Consider the following 27,082-nt stretch of genomic DNA (forward strand, 5'->3'; position numbering starts at 1 on the left):
ACAATGGAAAAGTAGTAAGAAAAGTGCAGTAAAGAGCTAATATTAAAATGCAGGTATACTTCTTTAAAATTTGGCCTTAGTCTTTTACAATATTATGAAAGAGCAACAGATTTACATATACATACACATTAGCATGCTAGAGATGTAATTACAGATTTGTAGCATTTTTCTGTTGCATAGGTTTTCAGGATTTGGGTGTTTTTGTATTTGTATCATTTTTGGTTTTGGAGTGTGTTTGCTGTTAATGTATTTGTTTTTTTTTCTTATTTGAACAACGTTTTCATTGTATTGAACCTCATGGCAGCACAACATGAAAAGACAGATAATCACAGATGTCATTACCATTTATGCTCTGGGCATCATAAATGTCTGTACAAAATAGATACATTTCATTGTGAACCAAAGCGGTGGACCAACAGACCAATACAATGCTTACATTACCATGCACAGAGTCATGCTAGCAAAAAATAGTCACCAGAATCAAAGAGAAGCTGTGCACACTGTATAGTTTACTGCTGGCAAGTATCCATTAGATATATAATTGGAAGAAAAAGCATGTGGTGGCAAAATGATTGAACCTAGTTAGAGCCCATCTAACTGTTGAGCAATTAATGCTTCAGTTCAACTTTGGTAATGGGAAACAAGGGAACTGCTGCTGGTTGACAGGTAGGCATAGTGCTCAAACTGTACGTTCATTTAATTAGCTATGAGGCAAACCACTGGGGCTCGTCATTAGCCAGAGTTCCTGCCCTCACAGGTTAATCCCAGTTGTCTGCAGGCCAATTGAATGCACCCCACGTCGGCAGAGCTCAAACGTATTATCTTCCTAAGCTGCTGAGAGGAGCACAGTGTCAATGTTATTTAACAGCTTGTTAATTTGGGCAAACTCTGTGCAGATCAGATGAAAGCCCAAAATGAGACATGTTCCATTTGACCAGTTGGAAAATGGGACATTAAACTGTAATGTGCTCTCTTTGTCAGATCTAACTCGGTGTGAGGAGGCCTAGCACTTACTGTATAAAACTACTGCACCAGCTCATACAGTAGAGTTACGCCTTGAGAAGTTTGCTGATGGTCATTAAAGTATTTATTCATTTGTAATGGCACAAAGCCAACAGTGGCACTTACGCCGTTTTGGCAGTACATTTTTTTGCACTGTTTGCTTCTGGCTCCAAATGAGTGCTAGCTGGATTAGTTGATCAAAGTCATAAAGGAAACATCCTCTGACCTCGTAGCACATTTAGTGTGCTATATGCAGCGATCAGCCAAAACATTAAAACCACTGACAGGTGAGGTGAATAACATAGATCACTGTTACAAAGCAATGTTCTGCTGGGAATCCTCTGGTCCTGGCATTCATGTTGATGCAACTTGATGCACTCTTCCAAACTAAACACTGTTACAGACCAAGAAAGAGCCCCTTTTACCCCAAAAACTGCTCAGAAACGGCCTGAGGAATGTGACAAAGAGCTCAAGGTATCGATCTGGCCCTTTTTCCCCAGATCCCTATCTGATTGAGCATCTGTGAGACATGCTAGTACCCCTCCTCTCAACCCATAGCACTCAAAGAATCTGCTGCCTATACCCTGGTGCCAGACACCACAGAACTTACCTCAATGTCCTGTTGAGCCTGTAACAGGTCAGAGCTAAGTCCAATCTAAGGAGACCCCACCAGCGATTGGTGGCACCTCAGGATCACTGGCACATCCCATAAATGCTCAGATAAGAGAAGATCAGATAAGATGGCCTTGAACTCTTTGTCACGTTTCTCAGGCCGTTCATGAGCAGTTTTGCAGTGTGGTGCACTGTTTTGCTGTGGGGTGGGCCATTGCCATCAGGGAGTGCTGCTGCCATAAGAGGGTGTGTTCGGTGTGCAACAGTTTTTGGGTGAGTGGAGTGCATTAGGTGGCATCCACATATTGGCGAGATGCAAAGATTTCCCAGCAGAACATTGTAACAAGATGATCAATGTTTTTCACTCCACCTGTCAGTGGTTTTAATGCTTTGACTGGCTGGTTTATATTAATGCGGTATACTGTTTATTCTTGCCTTGTGGCTTTTTGCCTCCACTTTAGCCTTGCATCTGCTGTTTTTAAAGGGTATGAAAGGAACTGATGTGATTGGCCTTTCTTGCACCTGCTGATGCTGCATTCCTCACACTAATAATGTATTCCACCAGCGTAAGTCCTTTTGCCAAATTGGTCTGTGCGACAGGACTGTGCTTCTGCCTCTGGTCGCCAGAACTGGTCCCATTCATATGCACTTAGCTCGGAGTTTGCACTAGTGATTGTGACTAATGACAAGTGCAGCAATGTTTCAGAAAATTAGAGACCTATTGAGCACAGACAGCATTTCTGCCATCACTTTGCAAAAATCTTTCGCAAACAGGTCATGAAAATGAGCAATCTGATTTGCTTTTGAGGCCAATCAGAACAAAATCTCTGGATGTCAAAGCCAAGTGTGCTTTTGCATTTTTGATATCCATTAAGTAGCTCTAGTTGGAGTTTTGACACATCAGATCAAATATGCAGACACTATACAAACACCTACTATTGAGAATCCTCTTATTGTCTCACTAACTGGAAGATTACTACTTCTACACACACCAAACAATAATGCCTCCGCGTGCTATGAGATCTAACATTCAAGTGATGAATAATATACTTCATGCTTTGTAGCCAAAATTAAAAATAATCACTGCGGAATCATCTCTGCGCCGTTCTCAGAGTGTAGTCTCTTGGAAAATACAATCAAACTTCCAAAATGGCTTCATTATATCTTGACTGATGGATAATCACACAATTAAGCTGCAGGAGTTTAGGAATGATAAAGGATTATTAGACAACTCTACAAAGGGAACATTGTGTTCTTTTTACTCCAAAGAAAAATAAAAAGGCGCGGATGTGACAGCACAATGCACTCTAACAATAAAGGCACAATATTAGCAAAACCAAGTCCCAACGGTATTACAAGAGTGAAACTCAAACCCTTCATTTGTGCCAGCTCAATTATATGTTTGAAATTTTTGATTCATGAATTCAGAATTAGAGGACCCTCAGGGGCAACTTTGAACTCCATGAATTTGCAGGAAAACAGGGACAGATACTTGTCTGTGATCTTAGCTTGAGATGAAAAATAAATAGGTCTGTAGGTAGTTAAAAATAAGCGACTTTTTAACTCTACACCCCCGGTCCAAAAACTGCTTTTATGATTCGTCTTTCTCATTAGGTCTAGAGGTAGCATCGGTTCAAAGCCATGTTCAAAACTATGATCATGTAGAAACTTGTCAGAATAATTGGCTCTGTTTTATTCTTTGTTCTTCTGAGGGATGTTGTTTTCCTGTACCACTATAAAGCCTCGTAGAAGTGCTTCTCTGCAGGCGGTAATGGGCCTGTTAAATTCTACACAGCACTGTAATCTCTACGCTGATGCACCAAGGCACCCTCTCTCCACCAGATTCATCTCTGTGTGTCTCTTTAATTGGATTTGCGTTAAACTTTCTTAATGCTCTATGATGTGCCAAAGCCTCTGAGGGCCTCTCGACCCAGAGGGAAATGGCAAATCAGGGAAAAACCAGCGTGAGGGAAATGCCCAGATGTTGTGAGAATTAAACAAATAGCATGAAGTTTTAAATGCATGTAAATACTCATGGCTTCTGTGATTAAGGTTAACTTGTGTGGTAACAAACTGACTGAAACGCTGGTTCACAGAGTTGAAAAATCTGCATCATTAAGCACAATAAAGTAGGTGACTAATAAGTCCATGCTTTCAGGTGAAAGAGGGAGGAGTATTTTGTACGGGTTAAAAAACAACAAATGTAGTATGTGCAGCAACTATATCAGTCCAGTCACCAGAATAAAATATTGGCACTGTATGTTTCTGCAAACCATGTGTTCATTACATTTGTACATTTCATACAGATCATTTTAACTTTTCTAAAGAGACATAGTTCGGATTTCATGGATATGAGCTGAGTTTTCTCATCAGGAGGAGGAGGGGATGGTGGATGGCATGACACTGTTGCCAGGCAGCAGACAGAAACAGACCACTAATCAAGACCAACAAAAAAACAAAGGCAGAGTATTTTTAACGACACCCTGGGACAGTTCCAGCCATGTTTGTAGCAAACAAACCAGGTATTTTTTTAACGACATCGAGACATTTGCAACCTTGTTTGTTTCAACAAAACCGAGTATTTTTTAACGACACATCGGGACATTTCTAGCCGTGTTTATTATGACATGACCAGGTTTTTTTCAACAACATATCAGGACATTTTCAGCCGTGTTTGTTACATTTACACAACATTTTTTTGTTCTTAAAACTATCCACACATTAACCACAGTGTTGCGACAACATAAAAATAAAACGCAAAGAAACGTGAAGTGTCAACATATCTGTTACATACAAAATGTACAAATTTAACTTATTATGTATAAAAATGTTAACCTGTCCTTGGTCATACAGAAATGTACAATACCAACATTCATTCTGGCCATTGAGTTGCTAATATAAATGCTGTAGAAGACCCCAAATAAGACTGGGACTAACAACAACACATTTGTGACATTTTAAGTAATTGGCTCCACGTACCTAAACATGCCTCTTTGATCTCCGTCTTGTCCGTCCTCTGAATTATCTTCACTACAAATATCACCGCCAATGGGGTAAGAAACGAAATCGCCTGTGAGGAAACAAAGACAATCGGTGCAAAGTTATTGTGACATTAAAGATGCACTGCAGCATTCCACAGGGTCCGTTTTGCAGGTTAATCATAAAATGACTTTTTGCCTCGGGGAATGACAAAAACCTATCAATTATTCAGAGTTCATCTTAACAAGACAAACTGAGGTGCCAAACAAGCTCCTTTATTGTTCAGCGGGGTCTCTTGCCTACATAGAGAGGAATTTTGCCCCCTCACTTGATAAGATTTGGGCCTCCTCAGCACCTAGGTAATTATTCATGCCTCAGAATGTATTAATTACGTTTTGGCTAGATTCAATATATTTTCTTTCCCCTTAAGCAACAGAGGTAGTAAAAAAACACAAAGGCAGAGTTTCAGTTCCATTATAATAACACACATACTGAATTTCCCTTGCGTGCTGTTCATCAGTTAAGCCGTGTGTGCATCTGTGTAAGTGCCAGTTTTGAACTCATTTCATACCTCGCTATCCTCTTTGAAGTCGCTGGATTCAAACATGTAGTCACACTAGGATTCAAGTGCACTAACAGTTACCACTTGACTTAGAAATTCAATCAGCCACAACTTATTTATGTCATTGCAATAGAGAGGTGAAGGGATGATGTAGTTTTGCAGGCCAGCCAGGAAGTTAGCATCGCACTGGTTCCCTTCGTTGAAAACCTTATGGGATTTTTTTTAAATGGGATTTTCGATTATCGACAAAAATAAGCTCTCTGACAAACACAAGTTTATGAGATTTACACATTTTGTTCAGCATGATAATCTTCACAGATGAACACCACTTTTGTATGTTTTGAGGCGTAAATGAAATTGCCAGAAGCAAAAAGGTATTGTTAGGCTACGCACGAACCACACCGCGGTCGCACGACTTAAACGTCACAACTACAAACACTGTAAAAACACGTTAAAACACAATCGGTAAATATACAAGTTTGAGTGTGACTCTGATACAAGTTTGAGCTGTAAACACAGACAAGTGGGTTTGATGAGTTTCTGTGTCCAGTGTGATGACATCTAACGTCCCGGACAAACACTATAGGCCTTTTTAAAGACAAGTAAAACCTTAAAACCACAGACCTTTTTTAAGGCATTTTAATGAAAACCCATTCAAAAACCCATAGACTGTAAGACGAGGGAACCGGAAGTGCTGAAAGGCTAACAGATTTCCACATTTTAGGACTCATTACTTCACCACTCTATGTCGGCACATAATTATATTACCATTAAAAAGTTTGGAATCACCCGTTATATTGATATTTTTCTTTGTTCCTTCAATAATGGCTATTTAAACACAGATTAAATAATGTTATTCAGAAACCAAATGTATTGTTTGCAACTTCTGGCCTAAAGATTTTAATGAGTACGGTCGATGTCCCCAGTGTTGTATGGCATGGAAGAATAGTATTTTAACAATTTCCCCCCTACAAATACCCTTCTACTTAGTTTTTTTTTCCAGCCCCGATGACCTTTGCTCATTATTTCACCACAAGAGTACTCAAAATATTTTGGGAACTAATTTTTCTTTGGGCCCTCTGCAGTCTACAGTGGTTACATTGAATAGGTTTAAAGCAACTCGCCTTCTAACTCCACATTGTTATTGTACTTTTCTGAAAACATTTAGATGCTGAGCTTCCATTTTCTTTTACCAGTGCCTGGTGATTATTATGTTCTTCTTTAACTGTTGCTCTCTGGTATTTTTGTCTCTTTGTGCCCTTTCAATTGTCAGTCTGGCTGAACAATTGAACAGCGTTTTGTGCTCCTTCTACAAAACATGGCTTCTTTTTTATTTTTGAAAATCCTTCATGCAAAATAATGACTACTTCCTGGAGGACTTTCTACAACCTAAAAGCATGAAAGACCATTAAAAAAACATTGAGTGGTGCTCTCAGCCATCTGACCGTACTAAATCAAGAGGGAGGATATTTCTACTATTCCTATATTCCTACAACTACTACTACTCATACTATAAACAACACAGTGCTCATACTGGGCCTTACATTCAGTGCAAAACAGCCATGCAAGACAGCCTTTATCATGGACAGTATCACACTAGTTACACCTGCAGATGGAAACACATTTAACAGTGTTTTGCTCCAGTGAGGCATTCAGTGTATGCCGCATAGTGAGTAGAATGAGTTAAATGAGGTCATGCTGGCAATGTTAAAAAAGAAAAAAAACAACCAAAGAAAAAACAAAATGCCAGACACAGATTCACATACACGGTATGTATTTGTATGTACTTCTGGCAAAAACATGTGTCTAAGTAACAAAGCTGTAGCAACTCAGCAGCTGGTGACATCCAAAATGCACCCTGAGTATCAGTGCCCTTTCAGTCACAGCAGCTCCAATCACTTTATCACTGTGACTGAATACACGCAGGGTGAAACGGCTATCTTTAGATTTACAATTTCCCGACAGAACTTTATTCACAGAAGCTCTTCACGGCCTAAAATTATACATTGGCACTCCTGGGAGTTTAAAACAGTTATCAAAGATGTGAGGAGTCATATGCAGATGAGGAAAGCAGTACTTATGAGGGTGTGAGTTGCCATGGAAACTCATGTAAGTATGCAAAAACATCTCAAAGGTTTGACAAACTAAATGATCTGGTCTCATAATATTTCGTGGCAATTTAAAGACACTTATTAAAGAGAATTTATGCCATTTGACTAATAAAGAAGATGCATTTTGGCACGTGGCACAAGTGTTAATTCTAATCTTTTTCACATTTCTAGATGCTCTAACATGTTCAGTGAAAGCTGCACACAGTGCACAGTGTCTAACAGTGACATCCATGTTTAAAATGATGTATGTGTTACTGAAGACATCTTTTTAAAAGTCATATTTCTCTTGATATGTGAATAACTGTAACCTAGTTAACTAACTCTACCTAGACAGCAGACTATACTCACATTTGCAGCATTTAGGGTGATTTTCATTGTCAGTTATAAGTAGAAATAATTCTTCATCACATTTATGTCATTTTAATACATAGCTGCATGGTACCGTTTTTCTAGACACACCTGACAAGCACTGTTAATGCAAGCAGTGTGGATGCTCTAACTTGTCAACATGGGCACCGAAAAAAAAAACCCAAACAGGTAGGGTGACGCTCACACACTGCTTCCATGCCCAATGTGAATTCGGCGTAAACGGACAACCTGCAGGATGAGATCACAGGTGTAACATTTTGACCACGTGCTCGTGTTCCAGCCACTGCAGGAGCATAAAAAGTAGCTGCAGTTAACAGCTAATCAAAACAAGAAGGAGAACAGCTAAAGTAAAAGTCTGCAAATTGAAAAAATTAGGTCCGAGAGCTGCTTCCCCTATGAGCAGAGGACAAGATCAACCGCCATTTAGCAGAAGACTTACATTTATCATAGAACAGGACTTTGTAGTGGCTCAATCAATCTGTAAAAGGGGCCACTCTCTCTCAAAGCCAGAAACCAGACAAGTAAGTCTTGTCAGATTTATTCTATTGTAGTGTCAGTTCTGAAACAGTAAATGTGCCCATAAACGCACAACATTCCCCTGGGTGCTCTAAGTGTCATCTCGAACATCTTTCACCATTCATTATCTAAGGTGTCGTTTTAGACTTTATACCCTATGACAACACAAATTTGAATTTTAGCAGTCTCATTTTTTTGATTAGGGAGAGAGCTGTTTGTGTTTGCTAATCTTCTGGACCGTCTTCGACCATAGGATTAACTTGTATGATTTTTGAAAATGGGTATAAATCCCTTTTAATTCTACCTTCTAGAAAATGTTCATTTGTTTTACTTGTTGAGAAAATGAAAATTGCAGAACACGGGAAGAGTAAAGATTTCATCACAGAAGAGATTTGATTTTCAGGCACTGATTTATGGGCTGTATGCTCCAGCATTAGTGTGCTTTCATATTCTATGGACAGAAATGTGACCTTAGGCTGTGCTGATCAGGGAGCTTGTACTCTAAAGATCATTGGGCTCAACAATAAATAACAAGCGTGGAGAATAATTCTTCCCCTCCCATAATGAGAGTGACTCACGAGTTGAGTACAGCATATATCTTAATGAAGGTCACAGTGAGACAGGGTGTAGCTTCATGTAAATCCCCTCTACTGACTATTTTTAATGGCCTGATGAATTCTCCAAACCTTCAGGGCTATTGTCAGCACAATGACATTGAAGAAGCCTGACTGCTGGGTGTCACCACTGAGAGCATTTTCCGTAAGAGACAAGTGAGTCGGGGGGCTTTCTCTCTGACTCATTATTTAGTGGCCTGCCTCTAGCAAAGATTCATGGACATTGAAGTTAACATAAACTGTCAACATTTTTATAAAGCATGATTAAAAAGGAAATAAGAAATCATAGTGTTCAAATAAGCTTAGATAAGCTAAATGCACTGTTTGTTAGTTGCTGGACGCTGCAGCCACAGACAAATGGCCAAAGAAGTAAAATTGCAGGCATTTGTGTGTACTTTTGTTTTCTGCTGGAGGCTTTCAATTATTAATTTCAAGTGCTTTTAACAAAACATTTGTTGATGAGCAATTTAAAGCTTAATGTTTAATTTATGAGGAAAAACCACTTCTGTTGATGTTATAACCCCTTCATGTTTATAGCGGGTTAAATTGGTTTGGCATAAAGGCTTCTAAATGTCATTAGAGGAACACTTCACCCTCTAAATGATCATTTGTATAGCAATTACTTATCCCGTGTTATGTTTCATTTGTCAAAGAAACTTTGTTTTTCTCGCGTGCTTCCATGATGAACGAGGAATCCAAGAACTACATGATGCTTAATGAATTGAAGTAATAAGGGTCATCGTTTAAAAACGGCAAACTATATCAAAACATCCATATACTAACTGTCACATAAGCATGTAGTATAATTGCAAGTCTTATTTATCAAGTCGAGTTCTCGGTAATTTCCAAACAGACGGCCCTTTCAGATAGAGAACTGGAGGAAAGTGAAATTCATTTATGCTCTCTTTTAAGCCGAACTCCTTTGACAAAAACTGTTATTTTTCATCACTGAACTGGGAACTGCTGGTCTACCGCTACCTCAATCTATAGTTTGTGTTATTTTGTGACTGGCATTTTAAAAGGTTCGTTCGGATTCCCCAAACTCACAAAATAACTCAAACTTCCATTTGAGGTAGTGGTAGACCAGCAGCTCCCATGTTCAGCGAAGTAAAAATGGCTGTGTTTGGCAATGGAGTCTGGTTTTAAAGAGAGCATAGATAGGTTTTACTTTCTGTTCAGTTCCCTGTACACAACTGGATCTTAGATTATCCTGCATGAGTTGTGTGTCAGTTTGCAATAGATATAGTTTTGCCGTTTTCTTCAATTCATTACCTTTTTTTTCCTAATTCTTTTTTAACTAGAGGCGGGTGATAGAAAAGTTTTCCTCACTAATTCAACATAACATAGATGAGTAATTGTTATACAAATGGTCATGTAGGGGTGAAGTATTCCACTAAGTGGTTTCTACTGTTGATTTTTAATTTATTCCGTCATTTCTTTATTTATAGGTAGAAATATTCCGAACATTAACAAGGATTACCTTTCAGGAGCTACAATTATTTCTAGCTTGAAATGAAAGTTAGCACTCACCACCTACACTGCAACTGTTTTTGCACATAATGAGATGATTGATGTGTGTGGGGGAGCACAGGACCAAGTGGAGCGCCAGTCAGTCAAATACTGTCAGTTTGCAAAGAGGTAATCTAAACAAGCAATGGGTGGGCAAGTCTTTGCCTGTTGAGTTGATTTGATATTTTGATCAAGCAGTACTAGCACGTCTTCTCACAAGTAAGCATGCAGACAAAAAATGTCCAGCGATACAGAATTGAACATATCAGCCTGTCAGAGAGGAACTGAAACTGTGGATTATTCAGCTAAAATTCACATTCCCAGGCAAATACTGCTACAACAGGGCCTTGTGAAACCTGTAAAATATGTGTTGATTACTCTTTGATGTGGTGGATAAAGAGAAGGCTCATAATGCAATCATTATCAGGACCCCATTTCTGCCCTTGAGCACTATTATCATTCAGGTATTCATATTGCAGCAGCTTTTAAAGCACTTCTGTTTCATGCGAAACCCATTTCACTGAGAGTGCCTGGACGTTGAGGTTTAGATGGTCACCATTTCTGTTTAAAAGTTACAGAACCGAGCAACTGTTCTATATCGTTTTACCCCAGTGCTTTGACTCCCTGGAGCCTCTGCTCAGGGTGACAACAAGACAACAGAAAGTCGAAGCGTCTGGCTGCTGTTTGCCAACAGATAATTACAAGGCATGTCTCCAAACCGGAGATTTAGATTTAGACATGCTTGTTGATGTATTTTTTTTAACTTTGGACAGAGCAAGGCTAGATGTATGGGACCCAAGACCTAACGTAGAACGCGTGGGTCCCTGTTTCATTATTGTTTGTGGGTCACAGGTCTATTTATCACTGTGTGTAATATCCAAATGGATTGTAAAAGACTGTGATCAGTGCTGATCGTGAGAGAAAGGCATAAATGTTTTTACCTTATGTGATGATTAGGCTGCTTTAGGATTAGATTACATGACTGTAAAAAAATGTGAAAAAAAAATTTGAGCAGTACAGAGCAAGTATTTAGTTTGCTTGTATTTATTGTTTTGTTTTACTGATATATAAACAAAAGGTTCTTCCACAGCTAGTGTGGCCAATCAGAAATGTGTCTTTGTTGGCATATATTGTGGGGTACAAATATCAAATACAACGTGCAAATATGTACCAGTATTTTTCCCCTTCCAACCCTCTTTTTTTGTGTGGCAGTTTAAACAGTACTTTTAATAGCAATTTGAACTACCTGGGTTGGTCAGGTCTATAAAATCTCAGGTCACTCTCCTCTCAGATATGAACAGTGTTGGGCCTCTCGGGCACAAACTGGTTCCATATAGATATCTTCAGAAATGATTAGGTCCGACTGGATCTCAGAACATATTGCTCTGGTACATTAAGGTTTGGAAAAAAAAACAAATAGTCTGAAAATAGTATTAGTACAGCATTTTCTGGTTTGACAACAGCTTGTCAGCTTTGGCATTGTGAGTGTTGTCATATCTGAAATCTGAAAACACTGTATGACTCACCACAATACTGGAAAGAGCTCTCTGATGCCCAGTATGCGGTATTTCAATTATACTGAAGCCAGTGATTTTCAATGAGAACAAAATCAGCACAGACGATTCTTCAGGTTATCTGGTTAGTATATACAACAAAGGAAAAATACTGGTGTATTGGTTCAAAATTTATCTTAACCTTTGACCACCTACTTCTGTCCAAGAGAAATTTCTATTTAAATTGGAAGTGTTAATCACCACAGTTTCTGTAAAGCCCTTCTCACATCTATCAAGACGACTCAGGCCTAAACTTAAGAGTGCAAAGAAGAGGCTTTGCTGTATTGATCGTCCTAAGTGAAGGATTTCTGCAGCATAAAGATTACAAAGAATTAAGCAGGGGATGTAGTTCATGTAGACCTCAATAAGGACCAAGTATTTAGTGGCAATCAAGTCTGAGAAAAGAGGAAAGCGTAATTAGACAGCAGGTACTTACGAACATGACCCTCTTGGGAATGTGGTCTGACACAACGAGAGGATTCTTGTAGAGCCAAAGCTCCTCTGGTTGAATCACTCTCTCAAAGGGCTCCAAAAACTCGGTAAATCTGTGGCAAAGAGCAAACGTACAGTGATCAGTTACTAGTTTTTAAGGCATTTTGGAAATGTGTTTACACAGAGCAGCATACCACATCTGATTATGCGTACATCTTTGCATTTGAAGACCAAAAGAAAAAAAAGACTTGTTGGCTCTCCCACAAGGATAAACAAATCTGAGGATATGCAGGCAGGGCGACTTCACCCGAGATCACCTACACCGAAGAGCTCTGCTGTTTCACACTCTCACGAAGTGGGAGCAAATTAGCATGCCTCTACTTCCTCCAGCCCTCCCTGGCCACCCAGTGATCTGTCAGACACGACCTTGTTCTCCGTCGTCTCGACAAACTCTTTTTGTCACTGCTCTATGAAACAATTCAATAGGCTGCTCCGTTCTGCAGTTGGGTTGTGAGATACTGTACCTACTAGGGCAACAGAGAGCTTCAAATATTTAATATTTTTTAAAATATTTTTTTAAACTACAGTGTTGCTGGGGTATTGTCATCTCGCAACAAAATGCAAAAATCAGCTCTGTCCTTGGGGAAATTTAGTATTAAAACAGTGGAATGAGGACGCATAACTAGTATTACAGCAGAACTGTGGAGGGTAATCTCACTCTATGTGTTCGGCTCCCTGAAAAACGGGCCCATGTAAGTTCAAAAATAAATCTGACGTACAGCTGTACGCTCAAGGGTACCACCAAAAAATTTTGGGACCCATGAAAACGACAAAAATAGCAAACATCTGCATTCCCCTGGCATGGGCCAGTGTCGCTGTTGCTCTGGGTCACTTGAGTCATTCTGTCCTTTCACTGCTATTCAGCCCCCCTGCCCGCAGCACATTTACTATGACAAAAGCCCTGATGTCATGTTTTTTAACAATCTGTATGAGTGATTCTAGCCGACAAGAATATAACGGGGTTGGTTGTCACACTTTTTTAATTCATTTGAACTCCCCAAAACGTGAGCCTCACCAGACTTTCTTTGAATGTGTAACAGAAACCTAAAATGTCAAGTAGGAATGGATTGACCTTTTCTCCTTAAGCTTTTTTTGTTTAAATGATATGGAGTGTCAAATGTGTCTTGTGAACTTTTGACATCCATCCAGAGCAGACCCTGACCTCCCTGGGACCTGGGGATGGGTACCAAGTGTGTTATGTTGGAGTTTGTTATATTCCAAACTCTAAATATTTACAAAAAGATTTTGTTTTTGTTAATGCACGTGCACATGTTAATGCACGCTGCCTCATGTGCCTCTTATTATCTCTTTCGAGCTGAAATTTTACACATACTGTCGCCTGTTGTCCTATATCAAACGTAATAAATGGCTATATTTCACATTGAGGTCTTTCATGATGCAGACAGACAGGAGACACACCGCCTATCCCAGCTAACTTTAGCAAGACAGAGGACAGAGACAGTCACTAACTCTGCAAGCTAGCATCGCCTACCTGAACTTAATGTTACTGTTAACTGCTTATATCACACTGGGAAAGGGACAACACAAGTTTACCAGTGTTAACCTTCCCTGTTTCAGCTCCTAGACCGTAGTCAGCGTGCACAGCCGAGATTTGTTTACCTTCAGGGCTGAAGTAACTTCGGGGTTAACTCCCTTCACTTTAACCAGCAGCTGGAAAGCGACACACATGAGCTCCACTTGGTCCTGAGAAGCAGCAGAATTTATTAACTGAAAACTGTGACTTTAACTGCACATTTACTGCTAAGATGACCACTTTTACTGCTAAGTGAAGACCCATTTCTCTGCTCTCCTCCGTATTCTCCGATGCACTCAGTGACACTCATGTCACTCGCACGCTCGCTCTTGTGCAACCACACACAAACACACACACACGGCAGTGTGTGCCCTATAAAATAGCCACGCCACTTTTTTAACACTTGACTACTGTTCAATTCACTCTCATGTTGTTGTTGAGTTGCTAATTTCAACCCTTATGATCACTATACGGGGGATGAATTTTTATAATTTTTATAGCTACATCCAAAATACCGTCTATGGTTCACACACAAAGTGGCGTTGGCTGTCCCTGTGTTATTTTAATAGGGAAAAATGTAAAATGGAAGCATTCCTAAAAGTGAAATAAAAAAACTTCAATTTAATTGATTAATTAAATTAAATTTTTCATCTTTATTTAAAACTGCAGAGAACAAAATAAAGAGAAATGCATGTAACAACCAACTCCAAAGTCAATGTGAAGAGCATCCCCAAACTGGAATTTTTTGCTACCGACTAAGCTAACAAACACATGTTGTAGCCTAGCTAACAAAAAAAAAACTAAATTAAAGCTCTCCCTTTATGATTTTTAATGGCAATTTTGTTTTATTGCAAACAAATTAAAAATAAGCCTAGAAGGTGGATATTTAAATTTTGACACGTAAAACAAACACTAGTCATCTAAATGCAAAGTGTCCTAACATGACCCTGTAGGTGACCTCTGACCCTGGTTCTTAAAATTTTGGCACATTTTTTTAATAGCAACTTCTGGGGAGTGACAGCTAATAAATGGGACAACAAACCCCATTCTCCCTTAATGGAACCCTATGTAATGGATAAATGTTTAATTTTGATGAAATAATCAAAGGACAAATGGATGACATATATGACTAAAAGAAATGGAAATACAGTGAAATAGTCTTGGCGAAAAGTAATGGACAAATAATAAAAAAACAACCTTGAGAAAAACAAGACCTAAATAAATAACAACAGGTGAAGCAGTAGCCTAAAGTTTGTGGAAGGATTCTTGAGTCCAGCAGTTTATTCTCCAGATGGAGGGTGGAAATAGAAATTGAGTAATGCTCTCTCCCAAACAACTACATGCCCTTTAGCAAGGCATTTATCACGCATCTGCTCCAGTAGAGCTGCTCACTGGCCAGCGGCAGGAGTGTGAGGATATATCCTGTGCAGCTCCTCAGTGTGAATCTAACTGTGGAAATGTGAAGGAGGCCACCGGGTAAAAAGGCACATGCATCTTCTGCAAAAACCTTTCCTAGATAAAAACGGATTCATGTAGAACAAATCGCCTTATTCTCCCTCTCCTCAAGCAACTGGGAAATCAATTACACGTTTTTAATCTATCTGAAAGACATGCGGCGTATTACACACTGTGGAAAGTCTATTTGTTGGTCCGCTGATAACTGTGTGTCACGATGTTTTTTGCAAGAGAGCAGCCTAATCAGCACTAGTTCATTTTACACCTTGCTGAGCCCGTGTGCATGATTCACTTTGGCTGCATTACATTTAGGGTATGTGGCGCGCAAAAATATTACCGTGCTAATGACACACAATATGCTTCATGAATTACTCTATTTTCTCAGCTTGTCCTCTCTTCAGCTCTCTTGTTCAGACATCAGTGACTGGGAATGTTATTTTAGTCCGCAGGGATTAAAAGCAGAGAGAGAGAGACACATTCTCCGCCTTCTCTCTTATGAACATACACACACAGTTCTCAGGTCATTAAATACGGCAGTGGTCTACATGTCACTCTGCAAGGCTTATCGCGCATCCAACCCCTAACGTCTTAATGAGTCTGAGGCACACGCTCCTCCCAAGGTAACTACACAGATAAAATTCATCTTCACAATATTTGCTGTCAAGTTGGAATGCACATTGAATGCACAAACATGCTGCAGGGAAATATTATTATTAAAAACTGGGCCAGTCAAACAGGCTTTATAGGTAGAAAAGCCCAAAGATTTTCATGAAATCAAAACCCATTTTTTATACCATGGTCAGCATGTGTTTTTTTTTTGTAATACTCATTCAGTGTATGTACATTGTGTCAATACCTTCCTATCTAGTTGTTTTAACTGGTAGCGGTGGAGTCCGCTGTTTCCATCATAGGAGCCAGAATGTATATTAAGCAAATGTTGTTTATTATTTATTTGGCTGCATACGTTCTTTTGATTGCTTTCGCCTCGGGAAGCATTGATTGGCACAAGGGGTGTGGTGTCACATAATTTAACCTGTTTTTTCACTGGTGTAGTGGCACTTAAACAAAGACGGTGAGTTAAGTTCCTGTTAATATCACGTTTTATTTCATCTTAATTGAGTTATTTCAGCCGCCATTCTTTTGTTTAATAAACACCACAAAACGCATCTCTGGACTTCAGTATGAATTTCTAGGAGCAAACACAGTTATGAGCCTACGTAGCCTCTTTTTTATTGATAGTAGTTGCTACAAGTAAAACTGTGCTACTTAAACAGGTTTTAAAGGTAAAATCCTTAAGATTTTCATTAAATTAAATAAATAGTTACACACACACACACACACACACACATACATATATATATGTCTATGTATATATGGTGTTTGTACATTGTGTTAATACCTGCCTATTAGGGCTTGTTGATTGATCACATTTTATTTTCAATAACGACTATGTATTCCTTAGATTTTCAAAACAAAATAATTGAAATAAAACGATTTTGTGCTGCCAGTGTTGATCCTGTTATGTCTTTTACTTTTGAAATCAAGCACACCCCTTTTCAGAGGAAGCACTTGGCCCCTGCCTCCCAAAGTCGAAACAGAAGTTTGCGTGAGTTGAAAACAGTGTTGCCAATTTGCTGACTTTTATTTAGCGACAGTCAGGGTAAGCAAGAAATGCATTCAAGTATACTATATTATATTTCATTCCCATGCATGCTGCACAGGACAGTGCATGGCTCCTCTGCTGAGTCCTTCCCATCTCTGCCCCTCTCTCCTAATGCATAGCAGCACTGCACGGGCACTGGGCAAGCAGCAGGGAGGATGCTGCTAGAAGTCCTTCGTGACTGAGCCTTCACTGAGAATTGTGTGTTGTCAGTGCTCCCAGTTTGGACACGCAGATGAGAAAACCGAAACAACTCAGTTCCAAAAGTCATGCAATAACACAAACCAACCGTATATAATCATAAAATAATCGTGATTTCAATATCAATTAAAATAACCATGATTATTAATCGAGCAGCCAATCCGCCTATATAGTAGCTTGAATTGGAAGTGGCAGAGTCTGCCATTCCCATGCTGAATTCAGACTTCTTACTCACAGTAAGCTTGAGGGATTCACAACTCGATATAGGTATTTCAGAAACTGATGCAGCTATGGAGGGAAATGAACACCTTCAATCTCGCAATGGTGTTCTATTTTCAGATATCTTCACCATCACTGTATTTGCTGGGGATGATCACTTTCATAAGCTCAAAATTAAAATGCCTTTTGGACATGTAATAATATTCCTCCTACTTTCGGAGAATTTGTATCCAATCTCCTCCAACAAATCAATACCGTCCTCCAAGGATTCTCCTTGGCTCGAGTTCTTTTTGCCTCATCTTCTCTTTTCCAACTCTTAACTTTATTAAAAGAAACCCTCCAACATGGTTTTAGTGCACTTTAAGGACTCCAGGCTCCAGACGTTGAACACAGCTGGAATTAATCAAGGCTTCTTCCTTGATTCCATGGATAGAGGAGCCTGGGCTTTGTGGAAATTCATTTTCCTTTTATTGTAATTTACAGGCTGAGATGAAAGCAGTAGGAAGCGCATCATTTACGGGCTGTCTGACGGAGGATGCATTTGTCTGAGTGAGGAGGGAAGGACAATGTGGATTACAGTCACATTAGTGGAGCTAATGTCAGAGCTTGGAGAGGTAATGACATACACAGCGTGTGCCCCAATTTATCCTGCTGGGAAATAATTGTAATCACATTGATTCAAAGAGAGAGCCGGAAGGTGATGGTAGGCTGCATTATGGTGGAAACAAACTCAGAACTGGCACATTCAGACAGATGTCTGCGTAACAGCCAAAAGAGTTGTTTTTTTTCTCACATTTGACATTCACAGTTTTTGTTTGTGGCTTTTATCTGGTTACATTTGTACCTCTTTCTCCTGCTTATTTTCAAGCTTAGAAACCTTTCTGTAGATGGCCATGAGAGCAGGAGATACAGAGACACTGAGAAGAAACAAAAAGAAACTGTGAAAAACACCAATCAGAAGTCTCTCTGTCATGCACATGAAGAAGTATGAACATAATCTGAATTGTTTTTCTACATAAGCCGACTCCAGTGAGACTCAAAGCCCTCTGACATGATCTCTGGTGAGGGTAGATGAGCTCTCTAAGTGCCCATAAATGTGCGGCGCACAAAAAGCCCTGAACTCAGCACCGCCTACTGGCTGCCTGGGGAGCACCTCATTCTGTTTTATATGCTTGTGTTTGCTCTGTGTGGAGACATTATTGAGCAAAGGCGTGATGGCTTCTATAGGGGCCCAGGCATTATTGACTGTGGGTCTGAAGGTGAATGTGTGAAGGTCTTAAGATAACCGCTGCCGGCATCACACTTCTCAAAAACTTGACAGTGGTGGAAAGCTTCATTTTACAGCAAATAGTTAATGCTCAGTGAGTACAGGGTACACCATACATTCACATCAATTTCCATAAAGAGCAGACCATAAGTACCCTTAGGCTTTAAATCTTTACCTCTGACCTTTTCTAACTGCAAAATTTTGGGCTTTCCTCTCTATTCTTCATCCTCTTCATTAAAGCTCTGCAAATTGGGCCAACGTTTCATCACCGATTCCTATCCATCTCTGCAAGATGCACATTCTAATTCGACGATGCCACCAGCCACAGCCAAAGAAATAAAACCGAATTGCTGAAACACTTTGGAGATTTAGCACACAACAGCATCAAGAGCAGAACAGTGAGAGCAGCTGATTTGAAAGCTCTTGATTTACAATGCACTGTGGGCAAAATCGGTGGCTATGGCCTTGGGAATACATATCTTCCGCTGTGCCACCGTGACAGAGTGTTGAAGAAAAAGAAAAAAAGAAGAAATTCCTCCTTAATTAGTTAGATATGCTGTGAAGCAATGGTGCATACAGAAGAGTTGAATAGATTAGTTGGATTAACTTCAGGCAAACTCCCATTTTCAAAAAAACTTAGTTTGAAAGTAATCTTTTGGCTGATTGTGTGTGCGTTTTTGTCTGTGTTTGTGTGTGCCTTTGTGTTGCTGTTAGTGTGTTCCTGCATCACCCCTATCACAGATCTATCCAAACCAAAGCTGAGCATTTTCATCAATATTGATCGCATTATATCTGCCAGCGGGGGCTGGACGGGTCGACAGCTTAACGCCAAGAGGCCTTATTAAACTACAGCCACACAGCATTTATCTACAGGTGCAAGAGGCCATGGAGCAGCTCTAGCACTGCAGAGCTCACTTAGCAGCCACAGCAAGTGACCTTCACCTCTTAAGAGAAATGGAAAATATCAGGGAGATCTGCAATGTCTCCGACCACAAGGCGCAAATCCCCAGACAGAGCAAGAGGTCTGTTCTGATGTTTTAGCTCGGGGAAAGTCTTGTCCCTCTTAAGTGGTAAGGTTGAGCTCTTTTCCTCACCTTGTCGCTCTTTGCACCAGCGTTGTGTGAGTTCTGCAGCACCTGATGCAACCCAGAGACATTTTCAAAAGGATGCAGAGCTATTGTGTCCGTTCACATTCGATTGCACCCTCACAAGGCGCATACTGGCAATCTAGGAGTGCGTGTTTCTGGTGAAGGGACTGAGGGGGAAAAGAATAGGAGCTGACCATCTGCTCGATCTGGGACACACTTTAAAATGACTTTTCCCTCCAGACCAGAGGTGGGCAATCATCACTGCCTTTCTCTCAGTCAGATGGCACCCACATGTCACCCCCTGCTTATTACTCGAGTCATTTAATCATATAGCGGGGAGCTGAGAAATGACTTACGAGATTTACAAGCTATTAGGATGAGAGGTTGTATTGAAGCCCTGAGGGAAATCCCCATCCTTCTCTGTTCAGTTCGTCTTCTGGTTCATTTACCACTGGTAAATTCCCATTCCTCTTCTTACACGCCATCAAATCCAACTGGAGGATTGGGCTGGTCAATAAAGCTAAATGGTCAGTGGTGAATGTTGAGAGCTCGGGCCTCAATATGCTTGCTGTATATGAGGAGGAGAGATTCAAGCAGTGATAATAAGAGATATGAAGAGAGAGGATTGTGGAGCAGACTGTTTGCCGGCTCTCTGATTCCTGGCCCAGTTTTGTCCCAGTGGTGGGTGGCAGCCTGTCTGTGTGGACAAATCAGCAACATACTGCTTGGACGGCCACTCAACACCTCTGAGTCTGAGCAGAGGCATTTGGTTGTTGCTTTTACGCTTTTTCTCTTCAGCCACTCAGTAATTGATGTGCTGTATCAAAGTGCTTGGTCTCAGTCTGTTTAGTTTAGTTGGTGTCATCTTCTATTTTTAAATTGGCGAGGGGTAACAAATGTTTGGTGTTGAAGGTGCTATATCATAAAGCTGATGACACGGTGCATTTATACTGTATATATGTTTGCCTGAAGAACCCGAGAGGCAGGATGCACATTAGAAGGAGGACTAAGATACTGAAAGCTGGAAACAGTTTCATGTTAAAATTAGAATAGCATTATAGTGGTGTATTAGCAAAAGCTAATGGAGAATGAGGTCAAGTGGGAAAGTTGGGACAGTGCTGTTTTAGCAAGTTAGAAACAACTATGCCATTCATCACGCTTATACTTGGCCACACTTTACCACTATTCCTCACATTATATTTTGAAATCTACAGCATATACTTTTGTCTCTTCTGTTGTCTATCTTCAATCATACTGTTGTAGGATATGATACAGAAAAGACTAGAATTTTTTGAGCCCATGTTTACCATGACCTTTGACCTTGGACCACCAAATTCTAATCAGTTCATTGTTGAGTCCAAGTTGATGTTTGTGTCAGATTTAAAGAAATTTCCTCAAGTTGTTTTTGAGATATTGTGTTAATGGAATTAGATGGACGGCTTCAGGAAGACCTTGACTTCGGTTCGTCCTTCACTCAAAGTGGACATTTGTGCCAAATTTGGAGACGTCTTCTCAAGACGTTTTTTGAATAAGACCAACTGCGAATATTAACTGCATGAACTTCATAAAAGCCTACATTTGAGACTCACTCAGCAATGGGAATTCAGAAACTGCCCTGCGTGGATCTTCACAGAGACAAGGTTAACCCCTAACATCCCAATCAAGCTGTTGCACTGGATGGCTGGACCTTGTTGGGAGCAATAAGGACACAAGACTCTGATGCAAATTCAAAAAATACACTACAGGAATGTGATATGTAGCCTATAATAACCACATAGAGCTGATAGGTGCTACTGGAATGAAGACTAGAGAAATTCCACATCTCTTCTTTTAGCCAAATAAATGTCTCTTTTTAATTACACTGTAAATATAAGGTGTTCATTTTTTTTTAGTTTAATTACATAGTTTTATGATATTTTTAGTCCAGAACAAGATGTACCAACCGACCCTACCCCCTCTCCCAACCAGAGGCAGAATTTTGGGACCTCCTTTTAATTTTACAGAATTGTGCCTTTAATGTTTAGGTTGGAGTCTAAAGAACTTTATAAAGTGTTAGAAGAGATCTGTATCTGTTCAGGGATAAAATTATTTTCATTACTTTTCAAGTAGTCTGAGTAATGGAAGGTTATCTCGCGTCGATACAAAAATGTCCCAACAGACCCCACCAGCCCCTATAATTAAAAGAGTAGTTTGACATTTTGGGAATTACACCTGCTTTCTGGCCAAGAGTTGGATGAGAGAATCAATACTGTTCTCATATCTGTCCATTTAATATGAGGGTAGAGCCAGCAGCTGGCTAGTTTAACATAAAGACACAGCCTGCCTATCAGCGGCTTAAAGCTCACTAAATAATTTAAATCTAGTGCAGAGTGGTATTGATCTCCTTAACTATCAAGAAAACAAATAAGCATATTCCCTAAAATGTTGCACCATTCATTTAAATACACTTTCTGGCATCTACTGTGTTGTTATTTGGACAATCTCACAGTGTCAACTGAAAATGACTACTTTAAGTGTACTTCTAATTTGGTAAAGTGGGTCAGAAACACATTTTCCCCCAAAAGCCCATTAGGCATACATAAATAGATGTATTTTTACAGTGCACATGAGTTCACATCAGCTTTTCAGAGTTGTACATCTGAAAAAATCTGCTGTCACAATGTTTTAACACCAAAAAGAGAAATTTGCAATGACTGGTGGATGAGACTCGCAGCAGGTGAGCCTGGATTTATCACAAATCCACAACTTACAGACCGAACACTGCTGGAAGGAAAACGTACAGCTTTTGCTTAAGTTTCCATTTCATACTCCAGACAGAGAAAAAAAAGCCTGCATTTGCTGTCCCAGCTAAATCAAATCTCACTCCTTTGGCACGGATGGATTAAAATAAAGACAACCGGGTACCTGAGATTTAATAAAGCGCTGCTGCTGCGATTCGATTAGAGGTGGGTCACAGTGGAGAAAGAAGGGAGGCGACTGACAGAGTGAGGATACATTTAATTTAATTATGCCGCTTTATTTCATTCATTATTGAACTCGTAGACCAGAGCACAGCTCTGCTGCTTTGAGAACTCGTGTGCGTTTATGTGTGATGTTGATTGTTGAGAGTCTGGGGATAACTGCGCTTTTTAGGAACAGAAGTTTCAATCAGGCTCGGAACAATAGATTCCCATTGGATTCCAAAAATCATGACATTTGAGGCTGCCTGTTTTGGCTTTGAAGGGAGCTCACTGGAGAGAGAATGTGTGGAAACAGAAGGTGTTAAGCCTGGAGGTGAGGTTGCATGACTGGTCGATGGGTTGAAAGGCAGAAGTTTGGAGACAGAACTAAGGCTTTGAGGACTGAGGTCTTTGGACTGAGGCAGAATTGTGCCTCAGAGGAGACGCATATCATCATAGTCGCAGTCTGAGTAACAAAAAAAAAGAAGAAAGAAACAGATGGGTAAATGATATTATTAGCCAACAAATGAAGTCCCACACCTGCTCCGGGGAAAACTACACTCGTTATATTAATGTCCTCATCTCAACGTGCCATACAGCACATGGCATGGCTAGTATAATCATATTCAATCACGTAATTGTGTTCAAATATTATATTTTCCTAGAGGCTTCTCAAACTGTACTCTGCAATGCAAGTCAGAATTCTGCGAATGCAATAAATGTCACATCCTCCCTGTCTCTGTTTGTGTTAGTGGTTACAGTCAGGGCCCTCGCCGAACGTGTCAGGAATGCTCAGCGGCGGTCCTGTCACAGGCAGGGGGAGAGGAGGCGAGCGGGATAGATGCTGAGTGACACTCAGCTAGCTCTCGCATCCCTAGAGATATTCCTTCTCAAGTTGGCTAAAGGGGAGAGAGCAAAATAGAGCTCCATCCTTTGCCTGTCACACTAAACCCTTGTGGAGGGGGGAGGGGATACAGTGGAAAAGCAGGGTCATTTTCATTTTAATTACCCATTCACACTGGATGATTCAAGGTGTATTAAAGAAGCCAGAATATAATGAGAAGCCAGTTTGGTCAGACTACAGGTGTCTGTACGCGATAAAAGCCCCGGAGACACTCTGAGAAAGGTCAGACGCACATATTTGAGGCAGGCATTAGGAAATGCAGTGGTCTGAAGCTGGCAGGACATGGCCAAAGGGACACAGAGGGATTGGGGAATGAAGGGAGCATGGTGGTGGGGGGGGGGGGGGGGGGGGCATGGTGAGATAAGTTTCCAACCCACAGCAGGAAAGAAAGGAGCCAGGCTGCAACGCACAGATGATTTGCCAGCAGGCTTTGCAAATTCTCTGCAGGTCCGAGGGTTATATTCATTGAGCTTGCCGAGTAAATGCATCGACTTTACCAGCCCATTGGAGTCGGCTCATCAGATTTGGTGAGCTTTTCCTCTTTCCTTTGTACTTTACAGAGGAAACTCTCACCCTCAGATGCTTCTATATAGCGCTGTAGTGCACAGGAGTTATTCTGTAATGAAGTGTTGTAGTTCAATTTTCTGGTGCACCCGACTTTCCCTCTCATCGACATGAACTTCAGCCTTTCGTTTCCAATTTTTTCCTCTATAACTGCTGATGAAGGGAATAGGACTTGTTAAAAAATGCTGAGCTATTGCTTTAAAGCAATACTTCACCCCAATAATAACCATTTGTATATCAACAACTCACCCCATGTTACAGTCAGTTTGTGGAGAAAACATTGCTTTTCTTGCACAGCTCCGGTGAACAAAGAATGCAAAAACGAGAAACTTTTAGATAAATTGGTGTAAAACTATATCAAAACATCTGTTTACAAACTCTCATATAATTTGTGCAGCATAATCCAAGTCTCATATACCCAGTGCTCAGTACTTTGCAAACACATGCATTTTCATTTAAGCCTTACTATTCAAAACTGACTTTACCTTACTGAACCCGGTAGCTGCTGGTCTAACGTTGCCTCGATCAGCTAGTTTTTTGAGTTATTATGTGACTTTGGTATATCTGTTGTGTGAAAGTTTGCAAACAGATGTTTGAATATAGTTCAGCTGTAGTTAAACATGGACCCCAATGACTTCAATAATCGATATTTTTCTGTTTTTGGACCCTTCGTTTACCGGGGGCATGCAAGAAAAACAATAATTTCTTTATGAATTTATCATGAACACTGGGTGAGTAATTCATACACAAATGCTCATTTAGGGGGTTGAGTATTCCTTTAACTATGAATTGCAGTGCAGAGAGCAAAACGTTTTTTCCTCAGCATACTCAAAATGTCTCTTGTTTTGGCAACATCTCATTATATTGAGACTACCATTTATTAAGAATCTGGCAGCTCATTCTATTGATGAGATATAAAAATGGTTGCTCTTGATAGAAGCGTAATTCTGAATTGGTAGCAATAACTGATGTTTAATGCTGTTTTTTTAAGCCCACACAGCATGCAATAAAAGCTGTTTATTGATAGGACCGATTTGTTTCATGGTGAATTGTTCCTTTAATAACTGGTCCACTATTAAATTATCTGCACCCAAAGTATATTAAGGAGGTGCCTTTATTCCAGCTCTGCTCAACCCAGTGCTCTGCAATTATCCTGCAACCTTTAGATAAACCACAGTCACTGAGGGGAGAATAATACACACGAGACTTATGTATTCATCAGTTAACCTTGACATGTTGGAATCTACAAAGGTCAAGCCTGAGTTTCACAACATCCCTTCGCTTTGAAATTGATGATTATCAAAACATAAAAAACAGGCCGGCTCAGGCACAGATAATGAATTCTGCAGGCAGAAAGCCCGGTCGCCTCAGAGGTTGAGGAATCTGTGTTCAGCTCAGGGCAAGCAACCAAGTGTTTCAAATCTCAGCAGAGGGTATATAAAGACACTTGGGCGGGGTGTGCATGTGGCTGCGTTTGCTGCATGTGGGGTATATTAAGTTAGACATGAGCGTAACCGTGCTTGGAGTGCCAGAGAAAAAGACGAGGAAGAGAGGAGGAGGTGTCAAGAATTACAGAGACACCCTGATCACTCACACCGGCGGTGATGTTGGACACAGATATGGGGACAGGGACACAAGGCTGACATTTATCAGTGTTGTCGTGCTCATTGTTCATCCTAGCAAATGTCAAAGTCGACAGCAACAGGAGAGAGATTCCAGCTTTGTGCTCTTTGTTCATTCAACGCAAAACCAAACATGGACACCCCTCAACCGCATCGGCAGACTGCGAAAGCTGGTTGTTAACGGCATCAGGGGGCAGGGGGCACTAAGAGATGCCCATGCACAACCATGTATGCATGCCGGCACACACTGCTCATGCACAAAGAGAAAATACACAGAGAAATCAAAACACAAATATTTGCCTTTCGTACAAACAAACACGAGCACGCAGTGGTGTTATACTTTCATGGATCTATAACATCTGCTGATCTGTAACGTGTATATATTGAGTGTTCTCTCACTGTGACACTAACTTTTCTTGCCTCAGGCTATTTATATTTCATGGCTACGGCTTGAATATTATTTTCTCCCCTTTCTGGTTATTTGTTTGTTTTCTGCCAAGCACTCTTCTCTGGGATGAGTTTTGATATCATTTGGATTTTCTCTCCAGAAAATCACCCTTTGCCATCTTGATTTTTTTTTCTCTCATTTTCTTGAGGAGGGTGATGTTGTTTTTGAGTGCTTTGTTTGTTTCCAGTGCAAGAAAATTAAATTACTTCCTTTGTTTTTAGTTTCCTCAACCCACATAAGCATATAAACAATGCCCTTTGTTAGTAGGAGGAATACAAATATTCCCACTGCTCATGCAGCTAACATACAGGGATGTAAGGATAAATCCAGTTAAAGCTTTGTGCGCTCAAACAGGTGTTATCTTTTATTCTGGCTGATCGTGCCACAGATAAAGCCATCCTTTAGATCTGCTCAGCCAGCTCAGGAGACCCCTATTTTTATTGCCTCTTATGTCAGTCATGTGATGGAGAATATAACTCAAACAGAATTGCAATAGACAGAAATGTGCTGGAAATGACTGATGGATCAACACAGGGAACTGACCTTATATCCTTGACTTCTTACCATCCACTCGAAATCACTTTAAACCAGGAGTTTTAAAACTGTGTGGGGGGTGTAGGGGGTGATGTGGAGAGAGAAAATGAGATCAAGACACCGTGCAAGGTGAAAGAGATAGCATGCCAGTGTTCTCCAAACAATAGGAATTTAGTTTTTCTAGTTTATCTCAGTGATTTGGTCTGTTAACAACAGTTTCGCATATCAGCAGTTGGAGCTGCGGCAGTGACAGTGACACACAGCTCATAGAGGCTGTCAAGGTGCTTTCAAACACCTAGCGCCTGATTTCCCCAATTTGAGTCAAAGA

General features: G+C 40.3%; 1 protein-coding gene across 1 annotated transcript in view; it reads right to left on the reverse strand.

Moving 5' to 3' along the window:
- plpp4 (phospholipid phosphatase 4) overlaps nt 1–27,082 on the reverse strand; it is a 54,374-nt gene that overhangs the window by 13,446 nt on the left and 13,846 nt on the right. Inside the window, exons 2-3 of the mRNA XM_042502699.1 lie at nt 12,264–12,372; nt 4,594–4,684 (exon numbers count right to left, since the gene is read on the reverse strand). Of these exons, the coding sequence (XP_042358633.1) occupies nt 4,594–4,684; nt 12,264–12,372 (200 nt within the window). The remainder of the gene's footprint in view (nt 1–4,593; nt 4,685–12,263; nt 12,373–27,082) is intronic.

This window comes from Plectropomus leopardus, chromosome 15, assembly GCF_008729295.1.
Source record: "Plectropomus leopardus isolate mb chromosome 15, YSFRI_Pleo_2.0, whole genome shotgun sequence".
Lineage (NCBI taxonomy): Eukaryota > Metazoa > Chordata > Actinopteri > Perciformes > Serranidae > Plectropomus > Plectropomus leopardus.